The sequence below is a fragment of the Anneissia japonica genome, unplaced genomic scaffold (assembly GCF_011630105.1).
Source record: "Anneissia japonica isolate Jap-2015-1 unplaced genomic scaffold, ASM1163010v1 scaffold368_len332514_cov184, whole genome shotgun sequence".
In the NCBI taxonomy this organism is placed as follows: Eukaryota; Metazoa; Echinodermata; class Crinoidea; order Comatulida; family Comatulidae; genus Anneissia; species Anneissia japonica.
Genome location: NW_022708279.1, coordinates 12,219 through 34,626, shown reverse-complemented (window position 1 = coordinate 34,626; position 22,408 = coordinate 12,219). Strand labels below are relative to the sequence as shown.

The 22,408-nt window shown below is 35.7% G+C and overlaps 1 protein-coding gene across 1 annotated transcript; it reads left to right on the top strand.

Annotated features, from left to right (window-relative positions):
• Nucleotides 1-486: 486 nt before the first annotated feature.
• LOC117106505 (pre-mRNA cleavage complex 2 protein Pcf11-like) lies at nucleotides 487-22,408 on the top strand (the record flags this gene model as incomplete). Its single annotated transcript, XM_033247873.1, is given in 14 exon segments — nucleotides 487-646; nucleotides 4,012-4,137; nucleotides 6,542-6,730; nucleotides 10,924-11,289; nucleotides 11,478-12,745; nucleotides 13,122-13,449; nucleotides 14,000-15,291; nucleotides 15,444-16,435; nucleotides 16,894-17,149; nucleotides 17,912-18,138; nucleotides 18,394-18,491; nucleotides 19,251-19,343; nucleotides 19,838-19,873; nucleotides 20,388-22,408. Coding segments are annotated over 14 exon segments (6,189 nt in total). The 3' UTR covers nucleotides 21,153-22,408.

Sequence of the window (22,408 nt, the reverse complement as noted above, 5' to 3'; positions counted from 1 at the left end):
GGCCTAACTAAAAAATTAAAATTGTCATAGTATGTAACTCAAGTTAAAATAACACTTTTCATTACTCGTGCAGCTTAATCAAATATTATATGTCATTTTAAACGACCCATTGGTATTAACATAGTAACATCAATGTATTTTTAAAAATTAGACAGCGACGTTCTCTCAGAAGTTGTTTTGTAGACGTTTATCGTTGATGACCTTTTGACCTCCTGAATTCTGCAATGAGATTTCGGGTCGATTCAGCCGAGACGGCCCGAGTGGAGTTTCATGTAAATGTTTCGTACGGAAAAAATAATCGCGGCCGGGGTATTCCGATTTTATTTTAACGACGCCATTTCTTCTTTTCAATTCTCTGAGTGCTGTATGTTGCTGCTGGAGTCGCCCAAGATAAAACAAGTTGGTTTAATCTGAATCCACTATAAAATCGTCATGTTACTATTACTCAATTGAAGAAGAAACTGTCAAATAAATTTGTCGCAAATTGGTCACCATGGCGGAAGCAGTAATTGAAGAATACGTGTCAACGCTCAACGATTTGAAGCAGAACAGCAAGCCGATGATCAACGTTTTGACGATGCTGGCCGTAGACAATATAAAATACGCAAAAGATATTGTTGGGCTGGTAGAGTCGCGAATTCAGAAGGTTTTTATCAATATCTAGTTATTCTGTGCTGCTTAGATAATCTAAATTCTAATTGTTAATACTCAGATAAGTATCTAGAGGCCTAGCTAGGTTAGTTGAAGTTTTAAAAGAAGGAGAGGGTAGGCTCCCAACCTGGCCAGGCTTAATTTCAGTCTTGTTGTATGTTTGTACTACGGCATGTCGGGAAGGTTTTTAGGTACGGTGTTGCCTACATTTGTAAGTAAGTGCAGCAAACATAATGCTATTATCAAGTATTCGACTCTTGCTATTATTGTACAGTGTAAGTAAATACTTTTGGGCTTCCATAGGCCACCAGAATGAACGTTAGTTACAGCAGACTGGACTTTGCATTCAATGTAATGTCAATGACATGGTTTAAAAAATAATGTTTTTACTTTATTTGGAATTTAGTTTTGAAGTTGTTAATCATAATCAGTGTTAATACAGATGTGGTAAAACACATTGTTTTACTACTGACTAGATGCTTTTGATGTATTTTTTTTTAAATAATAAATTTGTTAATAAACAAATTTTTTTTGCAGTACCAAACATTCAAATAACTTTCATTCTGATGGCCTATTATGGTGCTAATACAAAGATGACTTTAAAGTTAGGCCTACTACTATAGCTGGGCAAGAAAGGATGCAGAAAATCCTAATGCAAATTACAATCTCGATTTGTCACGTTCAAATATATTAAATAAAATGTAGGTAATTATTGAAATAAGGAGCTGAGAAACTATAGATGTTTTAAGCCTATGTATCAGCAGGGAGAAGTAAAAAATTAAACAGTAATACAGTAATGATTTAATATGTCAACGCAAGTGTAGACGAAGTTGCTTCAATTTCAATCATTGTTTAAATACATTACTTTTAGTCTCGCATATAGTTAGTTATTACAGTATTTCAAACCTCAGATATTTATTGGTCATTTTAAATAGTAAATATTAATTATTCAATAGGATTGCAAATCAAATTGTATGTTTTTATTAATATACAGTATTTATATATATTATAGTGAAAAACAAAGGAATGATCAATGTACTATTGTATATATAGCATGTTATTGATCAATTCCAATCTTCACTGTGTGTTGTGCACTTTATTGAAAATAAAAGATAATTATTTTCTTGATTTGTGTTTTCTATGGTACTCCATGGGGTACGCAAAATAGGTTTTGTTGAAACATGTCTAATATTTTCAGTAGCTGTTTTTTTTCCTCGCTAGATACTTCAAAGCTCCAACTAATAAAAAAGAGCTGGTCTTATAATGGGTTATAATTTCTGCGGCTTGTCATTGCGATTACTGAATTTTCTGTACACTTTTCAAATCGTGGGAGCATAAGCTGATGCAGAACAGCGTAAAGAGGTGTGAAGATGATCAACTAAACTGAAGAAAGCTGTACAAGAATGCTAAGTGTAAATCAGCAGAGCTCAACCTGCTGCCTACAGCCTGTTTGCTGATATCACCACACAAACATTTTACATGTATGCAGTTAAACTACTTCATGTCATTACATAATGTATACTATTGTACAAAACATACTACAGTATAATAACATGCATTATATAGGCTGTTCCTTTCGCAGTGACAAGAAACCGGAAGATAGACAAGTGGAGATCAATATACAATGCATGTCTGTTTTAATAAATATATTCTACTTCTCTTTTTATTTTATGTATCTATAAACTTTCATTTCAATTTCTTGTACACTGACATTTTTAAGAAATCACTTATAGTTGATGAAGATATTAACTGGTGAAGAGAATGACCACCTCAAAGTGCTGAGCAAGATTCTACAACTGCAGGACCAAAACAGTCAAAATGTCCAGTCACAACCTAAGAGCATTACCGTCACTGCTGCCATTAACATACAATATATGCAAATCAGCAAACAACTATACAAATACTGTACAGTATAATACAAACATAGATAAAATCTCCATAGATTACAGATTGCAATGACAAGCCAGCAGTAATAGTATAACCTTTGTGTCGGTACACATTACCTTCAACGTTATAAAGTATAAACATTAAATATAAATTATATATGTAGGCCAACTGATCTTAACTTTAAACTAAATAATAAATGGACTTAGAATATTGAGTTGGAAAGCATGTTCTAATTGTCTTTCGGTAATTTTATTCTGAAAAGTTATTTTTTCATGTTACATTTTGAGCCATTTTGAAACCTGATATTCATGATTAAGGGGTGATCCAATGCGATGGAATCGATGTGGTTTTGTCTACTTGAAACTAAGCTTGCAGTAAAGAAAAGCAGTGCAACTTTCCTGTTATACAATCTTGTCGAAATATTTGCCGTCGAATTAGCACCTGTGCACTTTACTCTGTCCTTCTGATGTCAATAGAAATTATTACGTTTAAATATACTGTGAACCAGTGATGTAATTAACTGATTTAATGTAAATTAATTGGTGTTGCGTGAAATTTTGATAATTTAAAATAATGTTTGTTGTGAATATAGATACAAGAAATATGTCTATTATAATTGCAAAAAGTAATATTGTACATTGGGTTAATTTTTTCAGTCATTTTCTAAAATAATAGTAAATTGAGGGATGGGAAAAGTTTGCCTACATAAATTTATTTTGTCAGATTTGAATTGACCTGTAGTTCAAATTTTTTAGACAGTTGCTGCTGAGGGTTTTTGGGTAAATTCTAATAGAAGTCAAGTTGCACATTTTATATTGCGAAGTGATTTGAAATGAGACTTGCATGATAGTCAATTGCGCTGGCTGCTAAGGGATTGATCATCAACATAAAAAATAGACGTTCGATAGTTAATTTTTTAACAATTTTTTCCACAGATATTTTTTTAAGTTTGCTTTTTAACCAAAAAATTAGCCAATACATATATAATATAGCTTACATTGTAAACCTTTTTTTGCATTCCAAGTACTGTATTTTAATTCTGTAAAGAATTAAACATACTTAACATATTAATTGTAGGACTGCTATACATATACTCAAGTCACAGTTTTTGTTTGAAATATTAACTAAAAGCAATTTGCATAATTTAAAATAAAAGGTATTTTGTGATGTGATGGTATACTTCTGCATAATGTTAAAAAAAAAAGTTGAAATCAGTAGCGTATCTAGGGGGAGGGCTTGTGGGGGAGGTGGGCACTCTACCTAAAAAGCTCGCTACCTTCCAAACAGACTTTTTGAAGCAAAACATGCATGCTCAAACATATAAAAAATCAACTTGTATCTAATTTTTTTTTTTGTGAGGGGGCCCTCCCCTCCCCCATTTCAAGACTTCTAGATACGGCACTGGTTGAAATTCAGAAATTTTGAATTGATTTTTGATAATTTTTAACATGCAAAGTGTTTTCCTCCCTTTAGGCAAGTGGCAAGGAAAAACTTCCCGTTCTGTACCTTATGGATTCCATTATAAAGAACAAAGGTGGTGTTTACCTGCAATACTTTTCTAGCAACTTGGTTCAAACGTTTGTAGGTGCATTTGCAAAGGTTCGACCACAGATGATTTTACTTTTTCTGTTTCATATCAATATTTTTAACTCATTTCATTGATTCAAATTTATATTTATGCAAGTAATAATGACTGCTTCAAGTTGATGTGGACCCTGATATTGATTGCAATGGTTTAAGCTGCAATTGCAGAGCTTTAAAGGGACATTTTGCACTGCAGAATTATTAAAAAAAAATTACTGCAGTAATTTAATTTTAAAAAATCGCCTACTCCTGCACTGTTTGCGCTGCCTTATTGGTTAAGTGAGGCTTTTTTTTTTTTTTGAAGATAGAGGAATGCGGAAAACAATATAAAAAATTTGGGGTTTTTTTTTTTTTTTAGAAAATACTTTTGCCAAAATCATCTGAGCGGAGGAGAAAATAAAAATAATATTTTATTGGTCAATGTAAAGAGTAGTAATGGGATGGTTAAATGCGTTAAATTTATATAATTAGGATGAAATATACTGTACATATCTTTCGGCGATTTCAAGGCAGTGGCGGGCATAATAAAAATAAAGAAAAACTTTTATTTTTTGTGTTGCACTAATTGGCCAAAAATATATATACTTATATTTTTTTTATTCGAAATCATCATTGTTCGCAAGTAACGGGTTCTCTAAACAAGGTATTAGGGAGTTTTCGATTTGTACAGCGACGCTGGAACAGAATCACTCATGCGTGACCATCCTGTATTCTCTGCATACGTAGATTTGGCCAAATTGCATTCCAGAATCTGTTCAACAAGGTGACCTTAACGTTCTAGCATGCGCAGATGACTTTTACTGACGTCATTACGTCCTACCGTCGTCGTGTAATCGAAGGCTACCTAATAAGAAAGTCTTGCCTTATGGCTTGGGCAAAAGAAAAGGGAGTTTATTGGCCTAATGCGTGCTAGAACCCACCAGGGCTTTCTGGAACACGCTGGCCTCCACCGGAATTGTTCAGTCTGCGTTTCCACAACACACCACTACCGAAGCCAACCCTTACTTTAGGTTAAATTTGGGATCATGGTAGAGTAGTTTGGTAATAAACCATAGGCCTACACTTGGTTATGGATATATATTTATTAAATAATGAAACAATAGACTCCTTTCATGCAACTTTGATTCCATTATTTCCTAAATTTGATGTATCCTACATTCATAATAAAAATGTAAACATCCTCTACCCTTCCCATGATGCTTTTTTCTTTATTTGAGGCGACCCTTTATGCGAAAATTCAGAATGCGAAACTAAATCCCTATTTCAAAAACACAATTTTTAAAAATCAAAAATAATTGGCCACCGTGGGGGTGTATCCCCACCCTAAGCCCATGGATGTGCTGGTTGCTGACAAGGCCCTGGTGTACTTGCTGCCAATTTAATAAATTGGGTCTGACATTTTGAAATTGCTCCCATGGGCAAGAATAGGTCAACATTTCAAAACCTTTTTTTTTTGGGAAATTTTTATACCTTGTTTCGCAAACTTAGTTTTTAAAATATTGTCAGAGGTGGGCGGGAAAAATATTTTCTCATTCAGGAAAATGAATGCCCAAACCTGGGCGGAGGAGAAAATAAAAATAGAATTTTATTACGAATTAATCAGTGTAGTAATGAGATTGCTGAAAGCTTTACATTTATATAATTAAAGAAGAAATTTATATACTGTATATTTTATTTTTGGAGATGTCAGGTTAGCAGAGGCCGTAATAAAAATAGATATAAAATTTTTTCGTGCAGTATGGTGCACTAACCAAAAATAGTAAAAAAAAATTAAAATCACCATTTTGGCAGTCCAAGGGTTTGCTAAACGAGGTATAACAATAGTCTTCCCTAAGGTGTAGCAAAACTTGTAATTATAGAATATAACAATAAAATAACTCTATGATGTTTATCTGATGCTTAACGCACTTCTATATTATGGTTTTGCCCATTTTGATATTGGGGTTTGGTGCCAAGTGTTGTTCTGTGCATGCATTTTGGAATGTACAATTTATTTACAGGATGATACAGGTTCCAATCTTCAATTTTGAAAGTCAGATATTGGCAATTATAATAGTGTTGACCCCTTATATGTATTTCCATGTTCTGCTACGCAGTTAACATATTTAGGTGGTGGATTCAAGGGGGACTGGCCCCACTAATTTTTTAAGAATTTTTAAAAATTTGGAAAATTAAAAAAATTATTTTATAAAATTTTGGTTAAGAGAGTGACATTTCCGTCCCTCTAGAGGTGCCATAATCGTAAGTTTTCTTACCTCAGCCCCAACATGGTGGGGCTGAGGTGGTGTAGACTGTCTGTTTGTCAAAGCCCCTCCCTGGCCCCCTTTTATTTCAAGTTCCTGTATCCGTCACTGTATTTGGAAACAAACGAACAAATAGACCTACAGTATATAAATTTAATTTGTATTGAACACTGCAGGTAGATGAGAAGACCAGAGAATCAATGTTCAAACTGAGATCCACATGGAATGGACTTTATCCAGATGTGATACTGCATGGTTTGGACAAGAGAGTTAAGGGGATTGATCCTGCATGGCCAATCATTACACCACCACCAACTAGTCCAGTTCCTCCTGCAATTCATGTCAACCCCAAGTTCATTAAAAAGGTATAATAATATGTACTGTATTAGCCAGAAATATGTTGCCACAAACCACACAGTTATTTATTTATCAAAGTAGCCAGCCAGTACAGTACTACTTCTGGTCAGTAGCATAACAACTATGCGCTCTTGTCCGCCAGCCATATCATGTATTCATCATTAAAAACATTTGGAATAACAATCAAACATGATTAAAAAAGATGCACATCTAAAATCCCACAATGACATTGGAGATCAGGACCCAAAAGTGCCCTTCAGTCTCAGAAAGCCACAGGGCCTGCCATTGCTTCTGGTGGCCATGTATTGATGTGTAATATGAAATTGTAAAAAAAAAAACGAGTTACAAAAATAGTGCTCCAATTACTGACAAATATATATTCATACATCCATCCATATGTATATCAAAAAATCATATAATTTCATTTTTTTTCCATAAAATAATTATATTTTCTATGTATTTTCAAATTCAATTATAATGTATTTAAAATTTGTTTAAAATTCATTCAAACATTGAAAAAATTTCCAAAAATATTTCTTGTTATTTGTAATTCTTTGCTTTATATTTAATTCATGTACCATTTGTTAGAACATATTTTTTTTTATAATGAAAATGTTGTCCATGTAAAATATGTTTGTAAATAAATAAATAAATTACCTGATGAAGAAATATGATTTTAAAAATATTCGGCAATACAGTAGTGCTCTGAAATCCTTTACCATCAACTGCGTTTGACACGCGATTGAAACGCGATGAAAATTCGAGGGCAATATTCAGCGAGGACACGCTCGATAGATTTAGAATGAAACGTAAGCAGTGTGGAATTCTGAAAAACTTTGCAATTAACGGTAACTCAGCGGTCCGCCATGGTTGAAGCCGATTGAAAGACAGTAACGAAAATGGGTCATTCTGGTGCAAGGAAGCGTAGCGAGCTGTTTAGGACATATGGATTCAATTTTCTCAATAAATAATATAGGACCTATCATTCAAGTTGTTAGGTTATTACGGCTTACCTGGACTTTGTACACTAACAAATCATTTTAAGACAATGTTATATAATAGTTTTAATAACACAATTACCCTATTTTACTTGTAATGAGGACCTATATACTTAAATGATATTAATATCATGTCTTTTTCTCAAGCCTAGTCCAATAATAATTTGTAGTTCTAACAAAATCTGTAATGCAACAAGTTAAACTGTATTACTTATTTATATAATTTTGTTGGTTTGGCTTATAAATTAATACTCAATAACAAAACTATATGTTGAATATTTATAATATTATTATAATAATTGTGGTGTGATAATGATAACAATAATTATGATGATAATATATTAGTTTTTTTATTCCAATACTGCATCCCCCTTTACCGATTTACAAAGTTGAAGACCGAATGTCAAAACCCGCCGTCAACAACTGTAATGATTTAATGGTCGCTTTGTGTAAACTTAACCCACATTATCTGTCCTTAGTGGACAACCTGCCAAGCTTCTGACCTACTAAACGGTTTTCGGCGCGCCAGAAACCTTGTAAAAATGAAAGGTATCCTCATTTTGGCTGTCAATTGAATTTTAAACAGCATATGTTTATAAATAAAATGCATAATGCAGGTACTAACAATATTCTAATACAGTAATACTTTGGTTAAAAAGGATGATGGTAACGGACTACTTTGATGTTTAAAGTGTACGATAGGCTTACTAAGATCAAACTATATTTAATTTCGTTTTATCTTAATTTTAAGATTCACCAGATTTTGTAATCATGTAATTGGGAAAATAGATAAATTGTTGAAATAAAAAAAGACCTAACAACAACAATATATGCAATAATTTATGATTATAATAATAATAATAATAATAATAATAATAATAATAAGTTAATCAACAACAATAATGATAATAAAAATAATAGGCCTAATAATAATAATAATAAGATAATCAACAAAGTAATGGTGATGATAATAATGAATAACAATTATAATAATAGCAATAAGGGTAATGATAATAATAACAATAATAATAATTAAATAAAACAGAACTAACAGTTGACATAATAAATAGAATATAGCATTGATGATAATAAAGTCAGTACAAGAACAGGGTTTTTTCCGCTATCTCTATCGACCGATTTACAACAATCGTAGGCCGAATGTCAATACCTGCCATTAACAACCGTAATGATTAATGGTCGCTTTTGTGAACAACACACGTTATCATACCTACCAAACGGTTTTCGGCGCGAGCCAGAGACTTTGTAAAAATGAAAAGTGTTCTAATTTTGGCAATCACTTGACGCTACAGCATTTTTCTAAATAATCTATATAATATGCCTATTTTTTTTTTCATTGGTCCCGAAATATTTTTAATTAATTTTCTTCTATCTGGTTTTAAGAAATGACAATAATATTGAATAACTTGATGTTATCACTTTTTATGATGCTAGTATCTTCCAGCATATTTTCATCTGCACCTAATTTTATTCAAATAGTACACTAATTCAGGCGTTACTGTTTCCCTCCACCAAGCTAAAATGCCGTCTACCAGTTCTTGTTGGAGCCTGGGTTTCACATGTCTTCTAAGATGGTGCTTAAGTTGATGCCAAACATTCTCAATCGGGTTTAGATCTGGGGATTCGGGTGGTGTTTTCCACCAGTTGATGTTGTTTTCCATCATGTAGTTAGTTGCTAATCGACTGGTATGTTTCGGTTCGTTGTCCTGTCTGTGCGAATCTGGAAATACATGGCGCACAAATGGGAGTAGTGTGCCTTCAAGAATTTCCTCTACGTAAAAGTTTGCATCCATGTTTCCGCCGAAAATGCAAACAAGCGTCGCACCACTTAGGCTAATAAAATAATACGTTTGCGAAGATATAGTGATAACTGTCCTTTCATTTTGAAGTTCTCGATTGTACTGAACAAGATTTACAGTAATTTGGGGTGCAATGGTAGAATATTGTAACAACTGACTAACACTCTAAATAAATCGACTTAGTGATTGATATGTTTCCTTAATCATGAATGACTGCGAAATTACTTTCATTCCCATGGAGGCCATAACAAACGTGTAGTGCAAATACCACAGCAAACAATATACTCCATTAACAAACGGTTTTTACCGCGCGCCGTAACAAACTCTTGATAAATATAAAATGTTAAAATATTCCATTTAATGGATTTGATTGCTTCTTACAGATGTTGTACGTACCGCTTGGTGCCTTATTTAATAATAACAAACAATGATAGGCATATCCTTTCTATATATACTTTTTTTTATAGGAATATCTATAATGACTGCATTCATATAAAGCCTATAGTTTTATATATTATTTTTATTCAAATTTCTACCATATACATTATTACAAAAATATTTCAAAACAATAAAAAAAACAAGGCAAGGAAAAACCAAACAGGTGATAGACATTTATACAAGTTCGCCAGCTCATAACAGTACAGATATAAACAGAACAATTACCAGTAACCGTAAGAAAGCGATCAACTACAAACATGTTCAATTCAGTGGAAGTTATTTAAAATTATTTATTGAAATACAGTAATTTAAAAGTTTGATTTTAAAAGAGCTAACAGACAAAAACTTAAATTACGAATTTCACCAGCTAATATATTCCAGTTTCCCTTAATGGAATAAAAGTTATCTTATAAGCCCTATTGAATTTACTAAACACTCACTAGGCCTACAGTACACTTCCATAAGAGGTTTTCTTCTTCATTTTTTTTTTATTTCTTTGTCTATGTTGTTACTAAAGTATTTGGTCAAGTGTCATTTCCGTTTGATAATGTTAAATGTGTTCTTTCTTGTCATTCAAAAAAAAAATACAGTTCTGTACCATACTAGCATAATACTAGGCCTATACATACAAACCTGTTTGGCCAATGCTTAGTTTAAGTAGGCCGACGGTATATTATCATAACTACAGTATGTTGATACTCGACCTTTTATTTGAACTTTGTAACGCTTAAAAAACGGATCATAGTAGTTCGCACAGTTAATAAAAATCCTTAATGCCTGACTGGGTATCGATTCTCGTTTTCTTGCTAAAGGTTATCGTATTACCAATCGATGATAGCTCATTAACCGCGAGTTACTCGAGTTTCAATCGCAATTCGCTCGCATGTAGATGGTAAAGGATTTCAGAGCACTACTGTATGTCTGAAAATTTATTTTTATTTACCGAAGGACCAGGAACCAAAACCTGAGAAACCACAGAAAGAAATCCAATTGGAGCTGGAACTTCAACAAAAGAAATCGGAGGATGAAATGAGAAAAGCACTCATTGAAAAGCAGCAACAACTGCTACAACTAAAAAGAAAGGAATTGGAGTTCGAGCTGGAGCAAACAAAGCTAAGGTTAGAAGCCCAGAACGTAGAACTGTCACTCAAAAACCATCAGCTAGAAGCTCAGAGTAGGCTGCTAGCATCTTCGTCAGGAGAGGGACCACTTAAACCAGTCGTGTTTCCAGACCCAGTAGAAGATTCACCAGTTGAAGAGCAACCCTGGATGCAGCAAGCTGCCATGTCTGCAGTAAAACCTCCTGTGCAAGGGGTAAAACCTTGTTTTTTTTTTAATTGGTAAAGTTTCAGTGGTTGAATCACTCAACTACAACCCCTAATTAAAATGTCATTACCTGTGGTCTTCCCATGGATCTGCACTTGATACTTATATATATTTATTTAAATGAAATATGTTATGATTGTTTTGCTTCAAGTGTTATATTATTGTTCCCTTTGCAGAATTTAGTGACTGCTCCTGTGCCTACTCCTACCACAGCAGTTAGAGATCCAAGATTAACATCCAGGGACCCACGTTTAGCACGTCGTGATCCAAGACTCAGGACTGTCCCAACAAGTAGTGTGCAATCAGTGGTTCCACAGGCTGTAGCACCTCAGATTGTTAAAGCTCAACCAAAGCCAACGATTCCTGCTCAAGTAACACCCCAGAATCCTCTTCCTGATCCCTCTGCTAATAATGCCGAACCTGGACCACTAGCTGGTAAGTTGGCACTACTTCCAACTCCAGCTCAGCCAACTTCAGCTCAGCCAACTCCAGCTCAGCCAACTCCAGCTCAGCCTCGCTCTATTCTAAAAAATGCAAAAGAGAAACGACCAGAAGCTATTGTACAGGATATGAGTGGATCGCAGCTAGAGAAAGAAATACCCCATTACCCTAACCCACCACATCCTGCTTTGCGAGATGAAGGAAGAAGGTTTCCTGACTTAATGATGTCTGGACCTGGTCCAAGAATGCCAGTACCCCCTCAGCAAAGAGATGGGCCTATGAATTATAATGGACCAATTGGTCTTAGACCAAGAAGGGATGGCCCTTGTAGGCCAGGTCCATTCCCTCCAGGGTGGAGAGATTTCCCCCCTGAGCAAGACATGAGGATGAATGACTATACACGGGGTGATAGGCTTAATGAAAGAACTTACAAAGATGAATTTGGTAGAGATGTTGTGGATAGGAGGGATGATAGAGAAAGAAGGGATGATTTTGAGAGACGAAGGCGAATTGATAGACTAGATAGGGAAAGAGAACAACGAAGAAGGAATGAACGTTTACGGGATACAAGAAGAGATGAAAGAAATGGTGATGACAGGAGAGGACGGTCAAGAAGAGATAGCAGAGAAAGGGATCGTGACAGAGGAAAAACTCGTAGTTCAAGACGTAGGTCCGCTTCGCCGCATGGACGGTCTCGGTCTCCACGTGATAAGCGTGAGCGTGATAGAGGCACCAGGAGTGATAGAGATAAGAAGGAAAGTAAACCAAAAGAGAAGAAAGTTGATGAAGCTAGAAGTAGTAAAGATGACGAAAGTCAAAGCGATGCTTCAGAAACAAAGCAAAGTGCAATTGTCAAAGATGCCGGTAAACCAATGGAAGAGGTTAAAGAGGAAAAAAAATCAGTAAAGAGAAAGTCTGATGTGATAGAGGCAACAGATGAAATAAAAGAGCAAGCAACTAAGAAAGCAAAGATTGACGATGACAAAGAAAAAGAGCAAACAAAGTAAGCAGACTAAATAAAGTATATACTTTATATTTAGATTAAGTGACACTTTCATAATGTCACATAATTTAAATGACATTTCAACAATACTCACAGCCAAGCACTCAATTGAGACCCTTAGGATGGTTTAATTCTCAACACATGCATAGTTGGATGAATATAGGCCTACCCAAACTATTACATATGGGGTTGCCACACATGGAGTGAAGGCAGTGGTTAACTCACTCATGAGACCCTCCATACCAACCTTCCATTGGTGTTACTCAGAATTCTTTGAGTATATTATTTCCAGCACAGCTTTAAATAGCAAAACTGTTCAAAATCAACACAGAAAACATACAGTATATTTATGACTTTTTTAAAAATCTTTTTACAGGAAGCCTAAAAATAGCAGTGGTGAGTGGGAAGAAGAACCATGGTGTGAAAGGCTGGGACCTTCCAAGGAGAGCCCTGCTAGTCCATTACTAGGACCTTCCAAAGACAGCCCTGACAGTCCACTACAAGGACCTACCAAAGACAGCCCTGACAGTCCACTACTTGGAATTTCCAAAGACAGCCCTGATAGTCCATTACAAGATGTCATTCCACAACCTGTTGCAATGGTAATTGATAAAAGCCCACCTGGACGGAGGGTTAGTATTGACCCATCAGTGAAGATACCTAAGGAGCTATCGGCTCAAATGCTGCCAAAAATACTCGCAAATGTAAGTCTCTCTATTTTCTGTTATTTGGTGAATTATTTGTTACCAGTTCACACAATAGAAATGTACTTTAGTGTACAAATTGTGCCAAGCCTATTTTCCTGGTAAAGATATTTGAGTCGTGAGAATGAATATAGGTTGTAAGAATGCCTGAGATATTGGAGGGTGGGGGTCTGAAACCAGTGGCGGCTCTAGGATGTAATTTATGGGGGGGCCTAAGTATTTATGGGTGTAACTATTGTGCGCAGCGTTTTCTGAGGGCCGAAGGCCCAAGCGGTGGGTGGGTATGGGAGGGGGATGTCCCCTCCTCCCAAAACAAGATTTAAAAAAAAATTCTAGTTGGCCAGAAATGGCTGGGATGGGAAAACTAGGCCTATTTTTTGTTTTATTTTTGTCCGACTGCCCAATGAGCTTTGGCTGATGGCGGGGGGCTTGACCAAACCTCGCCTGCCCCCCCAAGTTTGGTCCTTGGACTACGCTAACTTGTTTTGGCCTAACATTTATAAAGTTGGCAATCTACCTCATCTCTGCTGAACTGTAATTTAATTTTTAGGCTGAAAAGCAATTGGACTCTGGCCAAATCGATCATAAACAGCACCAGGATCTACTATGTAAACTTTCAGAGGTTTATAAGTTCCAGCAGCAACAGAGTGAAGAAAATCAATGGCAACATGGTGACACATCGCTACCACCAGAAGAAAAAGTTTCTGTTGGTCTCAGTGATCTAGCAAGTACAAGTAAAGATAAAGATGAACGAGTTGCGCATCCAAGTATTTTGAAAAAAAGTCGTGCAGATATTACCACTGCTACTAAAGATCAGGACATGCGGTCTGAAAAACCTCAGGATCAGGACATGAGAAAGAAAGATGACACTGATATGCGGAAACTAGTAGCTGACAAAGATGATCGCAAGTCTGACACACAATCTATTGATGATAAGGGTGCAGATGGAGACGAGCTAAACAAAGAACCATTACAAAGTGGGACCGACATTGAAGAACCAATAGCTGTTGATCAAGATATGCGAAAATTACCAAAAGCTGTTGATAAGGATTACCGCAGACCTTCACTAAATGACGACCAGCAATCTAAATCTGAAGAGTCCAACTCAGAAGGAGTATCCGATAAGGATTTAAGGACACAAGGGAAAGTGAAACAAAATGTACATACTAGTGACAGTGATAAAGATGATAGAGTTAAGAAGGCACCTGTAAATGCAAAACAAGATCGAGACTTGCGTCAAAAAAGGAGGGAAGGTCTTAGGTCAGCAATAGCAGCAGCAACAGCTGCAAATGAAGTTGATAAGGATGAACGAGTGGAGAAGATGGTTGACAAAAAAAGAAATTACCATAAAGAAAGAGAACAGAGGTCAGGTTTTGATATGCCAGACTGCTCAAGAGATTTTGATGACAGAAGGGATCCTGTTTGTAGACTAGATGATGCACAACAAAGACCTCCAAGGGATTATGACCATCGTTATGGCCGTATGATAGATCCTCGAGGCATGGATCCATACCCGATTCATCCAAATGCACGAGGAAGGGGAAAACGAGGACCCTTACTTGCTAATCCAGTTCGACATCCTGACATGCATGGACCCAGAAATCATTGGCCTCAACACGAAAGGTGGCAGCAAGACCAACGAAGGCAGCAAAGGAAGACTGCCAAATGGGATAAATGGCGGTCTGATCATCCTGAACATTATGGAAAAGATGTTCCTGACCGTATCCGTCAAAATAGTGCCAGTGAATACCCTGAAAACCCGGCAGACAATCCATTTGGAATGGATCTAGGATTGCCATCCAGAGATGTAGATGAGCGTGTCTTTCAGCGTCCACCACAAAGGTAATTAATATACTGTAATTGTAAAGCTGATAATGTTATTATTTATATGATACTTTAAAACTGTTAACCATCGACCATCAAAAATAAGTTAGAATACTATGTTTCATATGATTTTAATAGATGATTAAGCCTTTTTAATTTGGCACTTTCAGGGAGCCACTTATGAATGATACTGATCATCGAGTACCAATGAACAGATCAGACCTTGATCAACGTGACATGCGCTTATACCGAATGGAAAGTAACCGTTTCCCCATCGGTCGTGGTAGAAGACATATTGGTACTGATGGACGTCCAATGTCTGTTGGTGCAGAGAGAAATCTTCGACCTCAGGTACGTGATAGACCAACACATCCAATGGAGCTTGATGGAAGACGCTTGGGCATTGGTCGGGATAGGAAAGTTATTGTTGGAACCGATGGTAACTTTGTGACTGTAGGAGGACCAGATGGAAGGCGTGGAAGAGATCGTGAAGGCCGTCCAGGAAGTCCACAGCGCCATAGACTAGGACTAGAAGGAAAACATTTTGAAGGTAGACCTGATAGTCGATTTATGCCAGAAGACGCACCTGTGAGTTTTGCTCCAGATGGTAGACCGATTCATCCCAGTAGGGAAAGGAGACAAATACCTCTTGGATCTGATGGCAGACCTGTTCTTGACACAGATGGTAAACCTGTTTCAGATACTCTACCTCATGTAATTGGGCCTGATGGACGACCTCTTCCAATAGGACCTGACGGACGACCACTTCCGATAGGACCTGATGGACGTCCACTTCCAATAATTGGACCAGATGGTCGACCACTTCCTATTGGACCTGACGGACGACCACTTCCGATAGGACCTGATGGAAGACCACTCCCGATGGGACCTGATGGTTCTCTTCCAATAGGACCTGATGGACTTCCTGTACCTATAGGACCTCATCCAGGTATGAACCAACCGTTACCAGTTTCTGGAAACCAATCTATGCAGTTAACTATGGAGATGATAGTGAGTCAAGCCGTCCAGAACGTGGCTCAGATGATTGGACGTGGTATGGGCATGAGCAATCAGAGGTTTATGACTCCAATGGCACAGGTTAATCCAACAGCACCAAACCCACCTACAAATGTATTCCCAGTGGCTCCACCTGTTGAACCAAGTAAGTTCATGCAATTATTTAATAATGAGGGGGCAGTTGTAGCTTGGTGGTCTATATATTTACCTCACAATCCCAGGTCTCTATGTTCAAATCTTGAGGTGCCAGAATTTGTTCTCAACTCACTACTTAATCCATGTTAACATTGGAATAATCAGAAAAATAAAGCTTACCATACATTAATACAATACCAGCAAGTAACCATGAAGAACTAGGCCCACAAATTAAAATAGGACAATGTACATATATTCAAGGCTCTAATTATGTTTATATTGTCTTGATAATTCATGTTTACTGTATGGATGAGTGGATTTATTCAGTGTAAACACCAAAGATAACCCACAGAAGTCTGAAGAACTTATTTCCAGTAGAATCCTTCTGACGGTGATTGGGCAGTGCACTGAGAGACAATCTCCTACTCTAGTATTTATTTTTAACGCTATATTTTGTTTGTTTCACAGGCTTGCCACCTCAACCAGTACCAATTCAGACCCAAACAGATGTCAACTCTCTGTTTGCTAAGCTACTGGAGACTGGAATCATCACTAAAAAGACAGTTGAGGTAGAAAGATCTGATTCTCCATCAGTTGCGTCAGCAGAGACTGAGAAAGAGGAGCCAGCAAAGGTAGAAGAGAAACCAGAATCTGATCTAGAAGAAGAGGAAGATAAAGATTTAATAATACCACCAATAACATTTGATCTCAAAGATTTAAAAGAGTAAGTTTTTTTTTCCGTTGATTTTTTTTTTTTTTTTTTTTCATCAGTAGTTTTATGCATACTGTCTACATTTTGAGTCTACAATTTTATTCCTTTAGAGATATGGCAAAGGATTGCCAATAGTGACTTAATCACTGTAGTATATAGATAGTGTAGGTGGCCATCCTTTCACATGACAAACATATATGCATGATGCTCTACATAAATTGTCTCATAACGAGGCTCATTGAATGAAGTTGCTTTGTCGTGAAAAAAAATTTAGGAAACCTGACTATCAAATTTTTTTTGGAGAAACATGTGACATGCCTAAATATGGTCATGATGACATCAACTCATGACCATATATAGGCACATCATGACTATATATGGGCACATAATGACCTGATATAGGCACATAATGACCATATATAGGCACATCATGACCATATATAGGCACATCATGACCATATATAGGCATACCATGACCATATATAGGCAAATCATGATTATATATGTGCACAGTATGACCTTATATAGGCACATCATGACCATATATAGGCACATCATGACTATATATGGGCATACAACAGTTTTTGTCAAAGAAAATTTGATAATCTGGAAAGTGCCTTGGGATTTGAAGAATCCTATCCCAGAATGCAGTACAGTTGAATGGAAATGTTATTCTAAAATAGAGTACAGTAGTTTATTGATTTAGGCAAAATGAAAAATACTGTACAAAAACTGAACTGATTAATTTTTTGTGATTTCACTTCAAATTTGTAGGCGCTATCCAGGTGTTATAAAGAGCATTTACTCAGGAACTCAATGCAAATCATGCGGTTTACGATTCACTATTGACCAAATGGATCGTTATCGTAAACATCTTGACTGGCACTTTAAACTTAACCGTAAGGATCGGGATGACGTGAAGGCCCGCACATCACGCAGATGGTACACACCAGCAGATAACTGGGTTGTCTTTGAAAGTGTTGAGAACTTGGAAGAAGGAGGTGAGTTATGGAAGAAAGTTTTCTCATCTCAGGGTCCCAAAATCACCCTGTGAGTCGCCAGATCTCTCAGAATTTGGAACAGTTCACACATACCTGATACTGTCAAGGAGACTATTAGCATATTTTTTTTGTTGCTATGGTCTCAAATTCCATGACAACCACCACTCACCTCATGCATTTTGGTTCTTCTAGATTTCTCAATCATTATAAAAGTTGTTTGTATTGTATCTACCTTTACCTTTATCTTTTTTATAGCTGAGAGTTCATTTTTCGAGGAGCAGGCACTCCAGATGAAACTGAATGAGTTTGCAGTAAGTAGTGTGCCCATAATACAAGGAAACGATAAAGATGATGTAAGTTAATTAATGATGTAATGAGCATGCTATTTAATTAATGATATAGTGAGCTCTCTAATTCATTGAATAAGCTAAATTAATCATGAGGTTTGCCATCCTAAATCTTAAACCGAGTAATTAACATAAAAATGTGGTAGTATTATATACTTTTGTACAGAGACGTGTAATACTTTACTTTTACTTTGGCAAAATTTAAGTGGATTCCATTAAATGATCCATTATTTTAAGGCTTATAATGTGCAGAATATGAATATGTAGTTTTTAAAAATCAATTTTCTTGTTTTGGTTACTGATGCTGGGTCGGCCTAGAAACCCTCATATTTGTCAGCCAAGTTCGTGTCATGATGAGCAAGCAAACGATGTGTTATGAACATGCTAATTTGAATAATTAATCATATAGTGACCAAGATGCTTAATGTGGTATAATAACCAAGCTAATTAATAAGCAATTGTCAACTGTTATTAATAACCTTGGCTACAAAAATGTACTTCATAATCTTTGGTGTATGTATTTGTATCCAAGGGTGGTAGACTGGCTGGGCCTGACGTCGGGGAGGCCTATCCTAGCAGTTAGGAAGCCAGGTGTGGCTGGCATCGCTTCGTTTGTATTATAGAATATTAAAGCAGATATTAAACTCTTGATTGCTAATTATACAATACATAATTCAATCTCTATACTGTATTTTACCTTCCTAATATATATTCCAATATAAGCAAACAAAATACTTAACATTTCGTGGTGTTTTTTTTGGACAGATTTGTAAGGTTTGTCATGAACCATTCCAGCAATTCTGGGATGAAGACGAGGAACAGTGGCAGTTAAAAGATGCTATACGAATAGATAATAAGGTGTGTAACTTACCTTTTTTACTATGGAAATGTAATTAGGCCAAATAAAAAAAATTATTGTATTGGCCACACCTGACCGACCCGTAATTGTTCGAAATTGGGAGTCGGCATTTTAGTAATTTTTTTTTTTAATCCGCTAAAAAGGCTGGAATAGACCTATCTTGCAACGGTAGGCGATGCAACAGTGTTATATGCGAACATTTTGCTCTTCAATATAGATTTAAAAATGGTCTTTGTTGTATTTTTGTGTATTTTCTACTTTTTAGGCATAAACATTTTTTGGTAAAAAAAAAAAAAAAAAAATAAAACAAAACTTTCCTTTTTTTTTTTTTTTTTTTTGCAAAACTTACTTACTGGCCTTAAATGTTATGGATTGGTCAAACATATTTATGAAGAGGGTTTTAATGTTTGTTCCTCTCATGTAATTTATTGGACTTTTACTTCCATAACATTTACAAGTTATCATCTAACTTCTTCAATGTTATCTTTTGTAGACATATCATCCTACATGTTATCAAGATGCCAAAGAGGTAGGTCGTTTATCAAGGGATTATAAATAAGGTGTGGGGGTGGGGTGTGGTGCAGGGAGAGGTTTTTTCAGATGGAGGGTTGAGACCAAATGATATTGCTAAAATGACCTAAATTTAAATGTGCAATGTACATTTTTAAGAATTTTTAATAAATTTTGGCTGGGTGGAGGGGGGTGTGAGGGAAAGGTTTCCCCTTTTTTTTAAAGAATTTTTAATAAATTTTGTCTGGGGGACGGGGATGTGAGGGAAAGTTTTCCCCTTTAAATTACATAGATTACATTTACATATTGTTGATTTCTTCAGAAGTGGTTATGTTGTGTGCCATACCACATAACTACATGATGCATAATTTGTATATTAATGCATTCAATGGTGTTTAATTGAAAATTCAAGGGAGTATAGTAGTTGGCCATCTTGGGTTTAAATCCTATTGGGTACTACTGGTATATGTTTTCTAAACAAAACTAGTTATTTTACATTTATAGTGAAATGAGTGTTGTTTTTTTGTGTACAGAATTCTCTGCTGGAGACACCTACTCCAAGCGATGGTATGACTAGTCCTCCATTCAGTTTTAAATCTGTCGAGTCACCACTACAGGCTGCTCCCATTGTTAAGTTGGAGTTCAAAGTTGAAGAACCTGACAAGACAACAGAACCAGTGAAAGTTAGCAACACCCAGGAAACAAGCAATGTTGTAAAAACTGAATCAGACATTAAAGTAGAAATAAAGACTGATATTAAAGCACCACTGACAGAGACTAAATGTGATGATGAACTGATCAGCGATGTTGTAGTGAAAGAAGAACCAAAAGAGGAGCAAGATGCAGCTGCAGCAGTGCCAACAACTGGAGAGTCATCTGAAGTTGCCATTGCAACTACAGAACCTCCTTCTAGTACTCAGATAACTGAAGAAAATCAGACAACTGCAGAATCCGATCCCGTAAAAAAAACAGAACTATCATCTGAAGCTGAATTAACCCAGATTAAACAAGAAATCAAAGATGAAAAAAATACAGATGAGATAAAGAACCTTGAGGAAAAGGATATAAAAACAGAGGGGAAAATAGACACAGAAGAAGATACTGTTGTTAAACAGGAGGAATCAACAGAGGATGAGGGAACAGGTGAACTAAAGATTGACACATCAGATAGTCCAGGAGCTAGCAATGAGGAAGAGCCTATTCCAGTACAGACACAATCCATCAAAGTAGTTAGTGGGGTGCCTAGAATGAGTTTACGTGCAAATAAAGGAAGATCCAATTATCGCGACTGGTGCTGACAGCATTCATTTTGTAAAGCTCTGTTCCCACTATCAATTTTTATGTGACAAATACATTCTATGACATCACTATGCCCATTATATTGGTGACATTGTATAAAAACAAACCACTTGTTCATTTTAAGCTGTCCACACTATCAATTTTTATGTGACAAAACATTCTATGACATCACTATGCCCATTTTTATGGGCGTGATGTGACATTATTGTATAAAAACAAACCACTTCAGACTTGCCAATCCAAAACCAGCATGCTGTTGTTAAACTGAGTAATAGACCTTTCCGGAGTGTCAATCAAACTTAACAACTGACTAATCAAAACAGCGCTAGGAATACGCGCGCATCTTACAAACACATGTGATGTCCCACAAACGCTCGTGTTCGCGTATGTCTTGTGGGACCTTAGCAACAATATCCAAGGGGCGGAGCTTAGCGGAAAGGTCCATTAGCGCAAGAATGTGGCGGTATTGTATACTTATAGTACAAATAAGCGATAATTCCACTCATAACTTTATCATTATCCGATTACTGTAAATGATAGATTATTTTAAACCTGATGAAGTGGAGAATAAGAATATTAAAAAGTCTATTTTCATGTTTTCATCACTGATGGTGGTTTTGGGATGGCAAGCCTCACTTTTTCATTTTAAGCGAAGTCCATGTTATTAAGTTTTGTATGACAAATGCATATACTACGCTTATATATATTGGTGTGATATGACATCAATATGTATTATGAATAAATCGATAACAAATGTTTGTCACAGAAAACTTATGGTGTACTGCGAACAGTGCTTTATACTAAAACAAAAGTGCTCCTTATAATGGGATTGAAATATATAAAATGAAAATATGAAAAAAAAAATGTAAATATTTGTGGCATTGGAAGATGTAAAGAAAATATAAAAAAACTGCCACAGAAGTTAAGTACAAAGTTCCTTATGGGTTCCTTGATTTAAATTTTTTTAAAGTTTGCATTTTGTTTATAACCTGGTAATCTAAAATTGTGATTTGTGTTTCTGTATCCACATTTTAATGTTATCAATAAGTAACATGTATATACAATATTTATTTAAAAAATTCGGAACAGGAAATCCGATTTCAGGAGTCACAAGAACCATATTATTCAAATTGATATTCATGTATAATTCCGTTGAATATTATTGTTTCAATTATCCAGAAATTCAACAAAGAAGTAAATATTTTTTAAAAGTGAAACTTTGTGAATTCTTGAATAAATTTCATATAAAATTGAA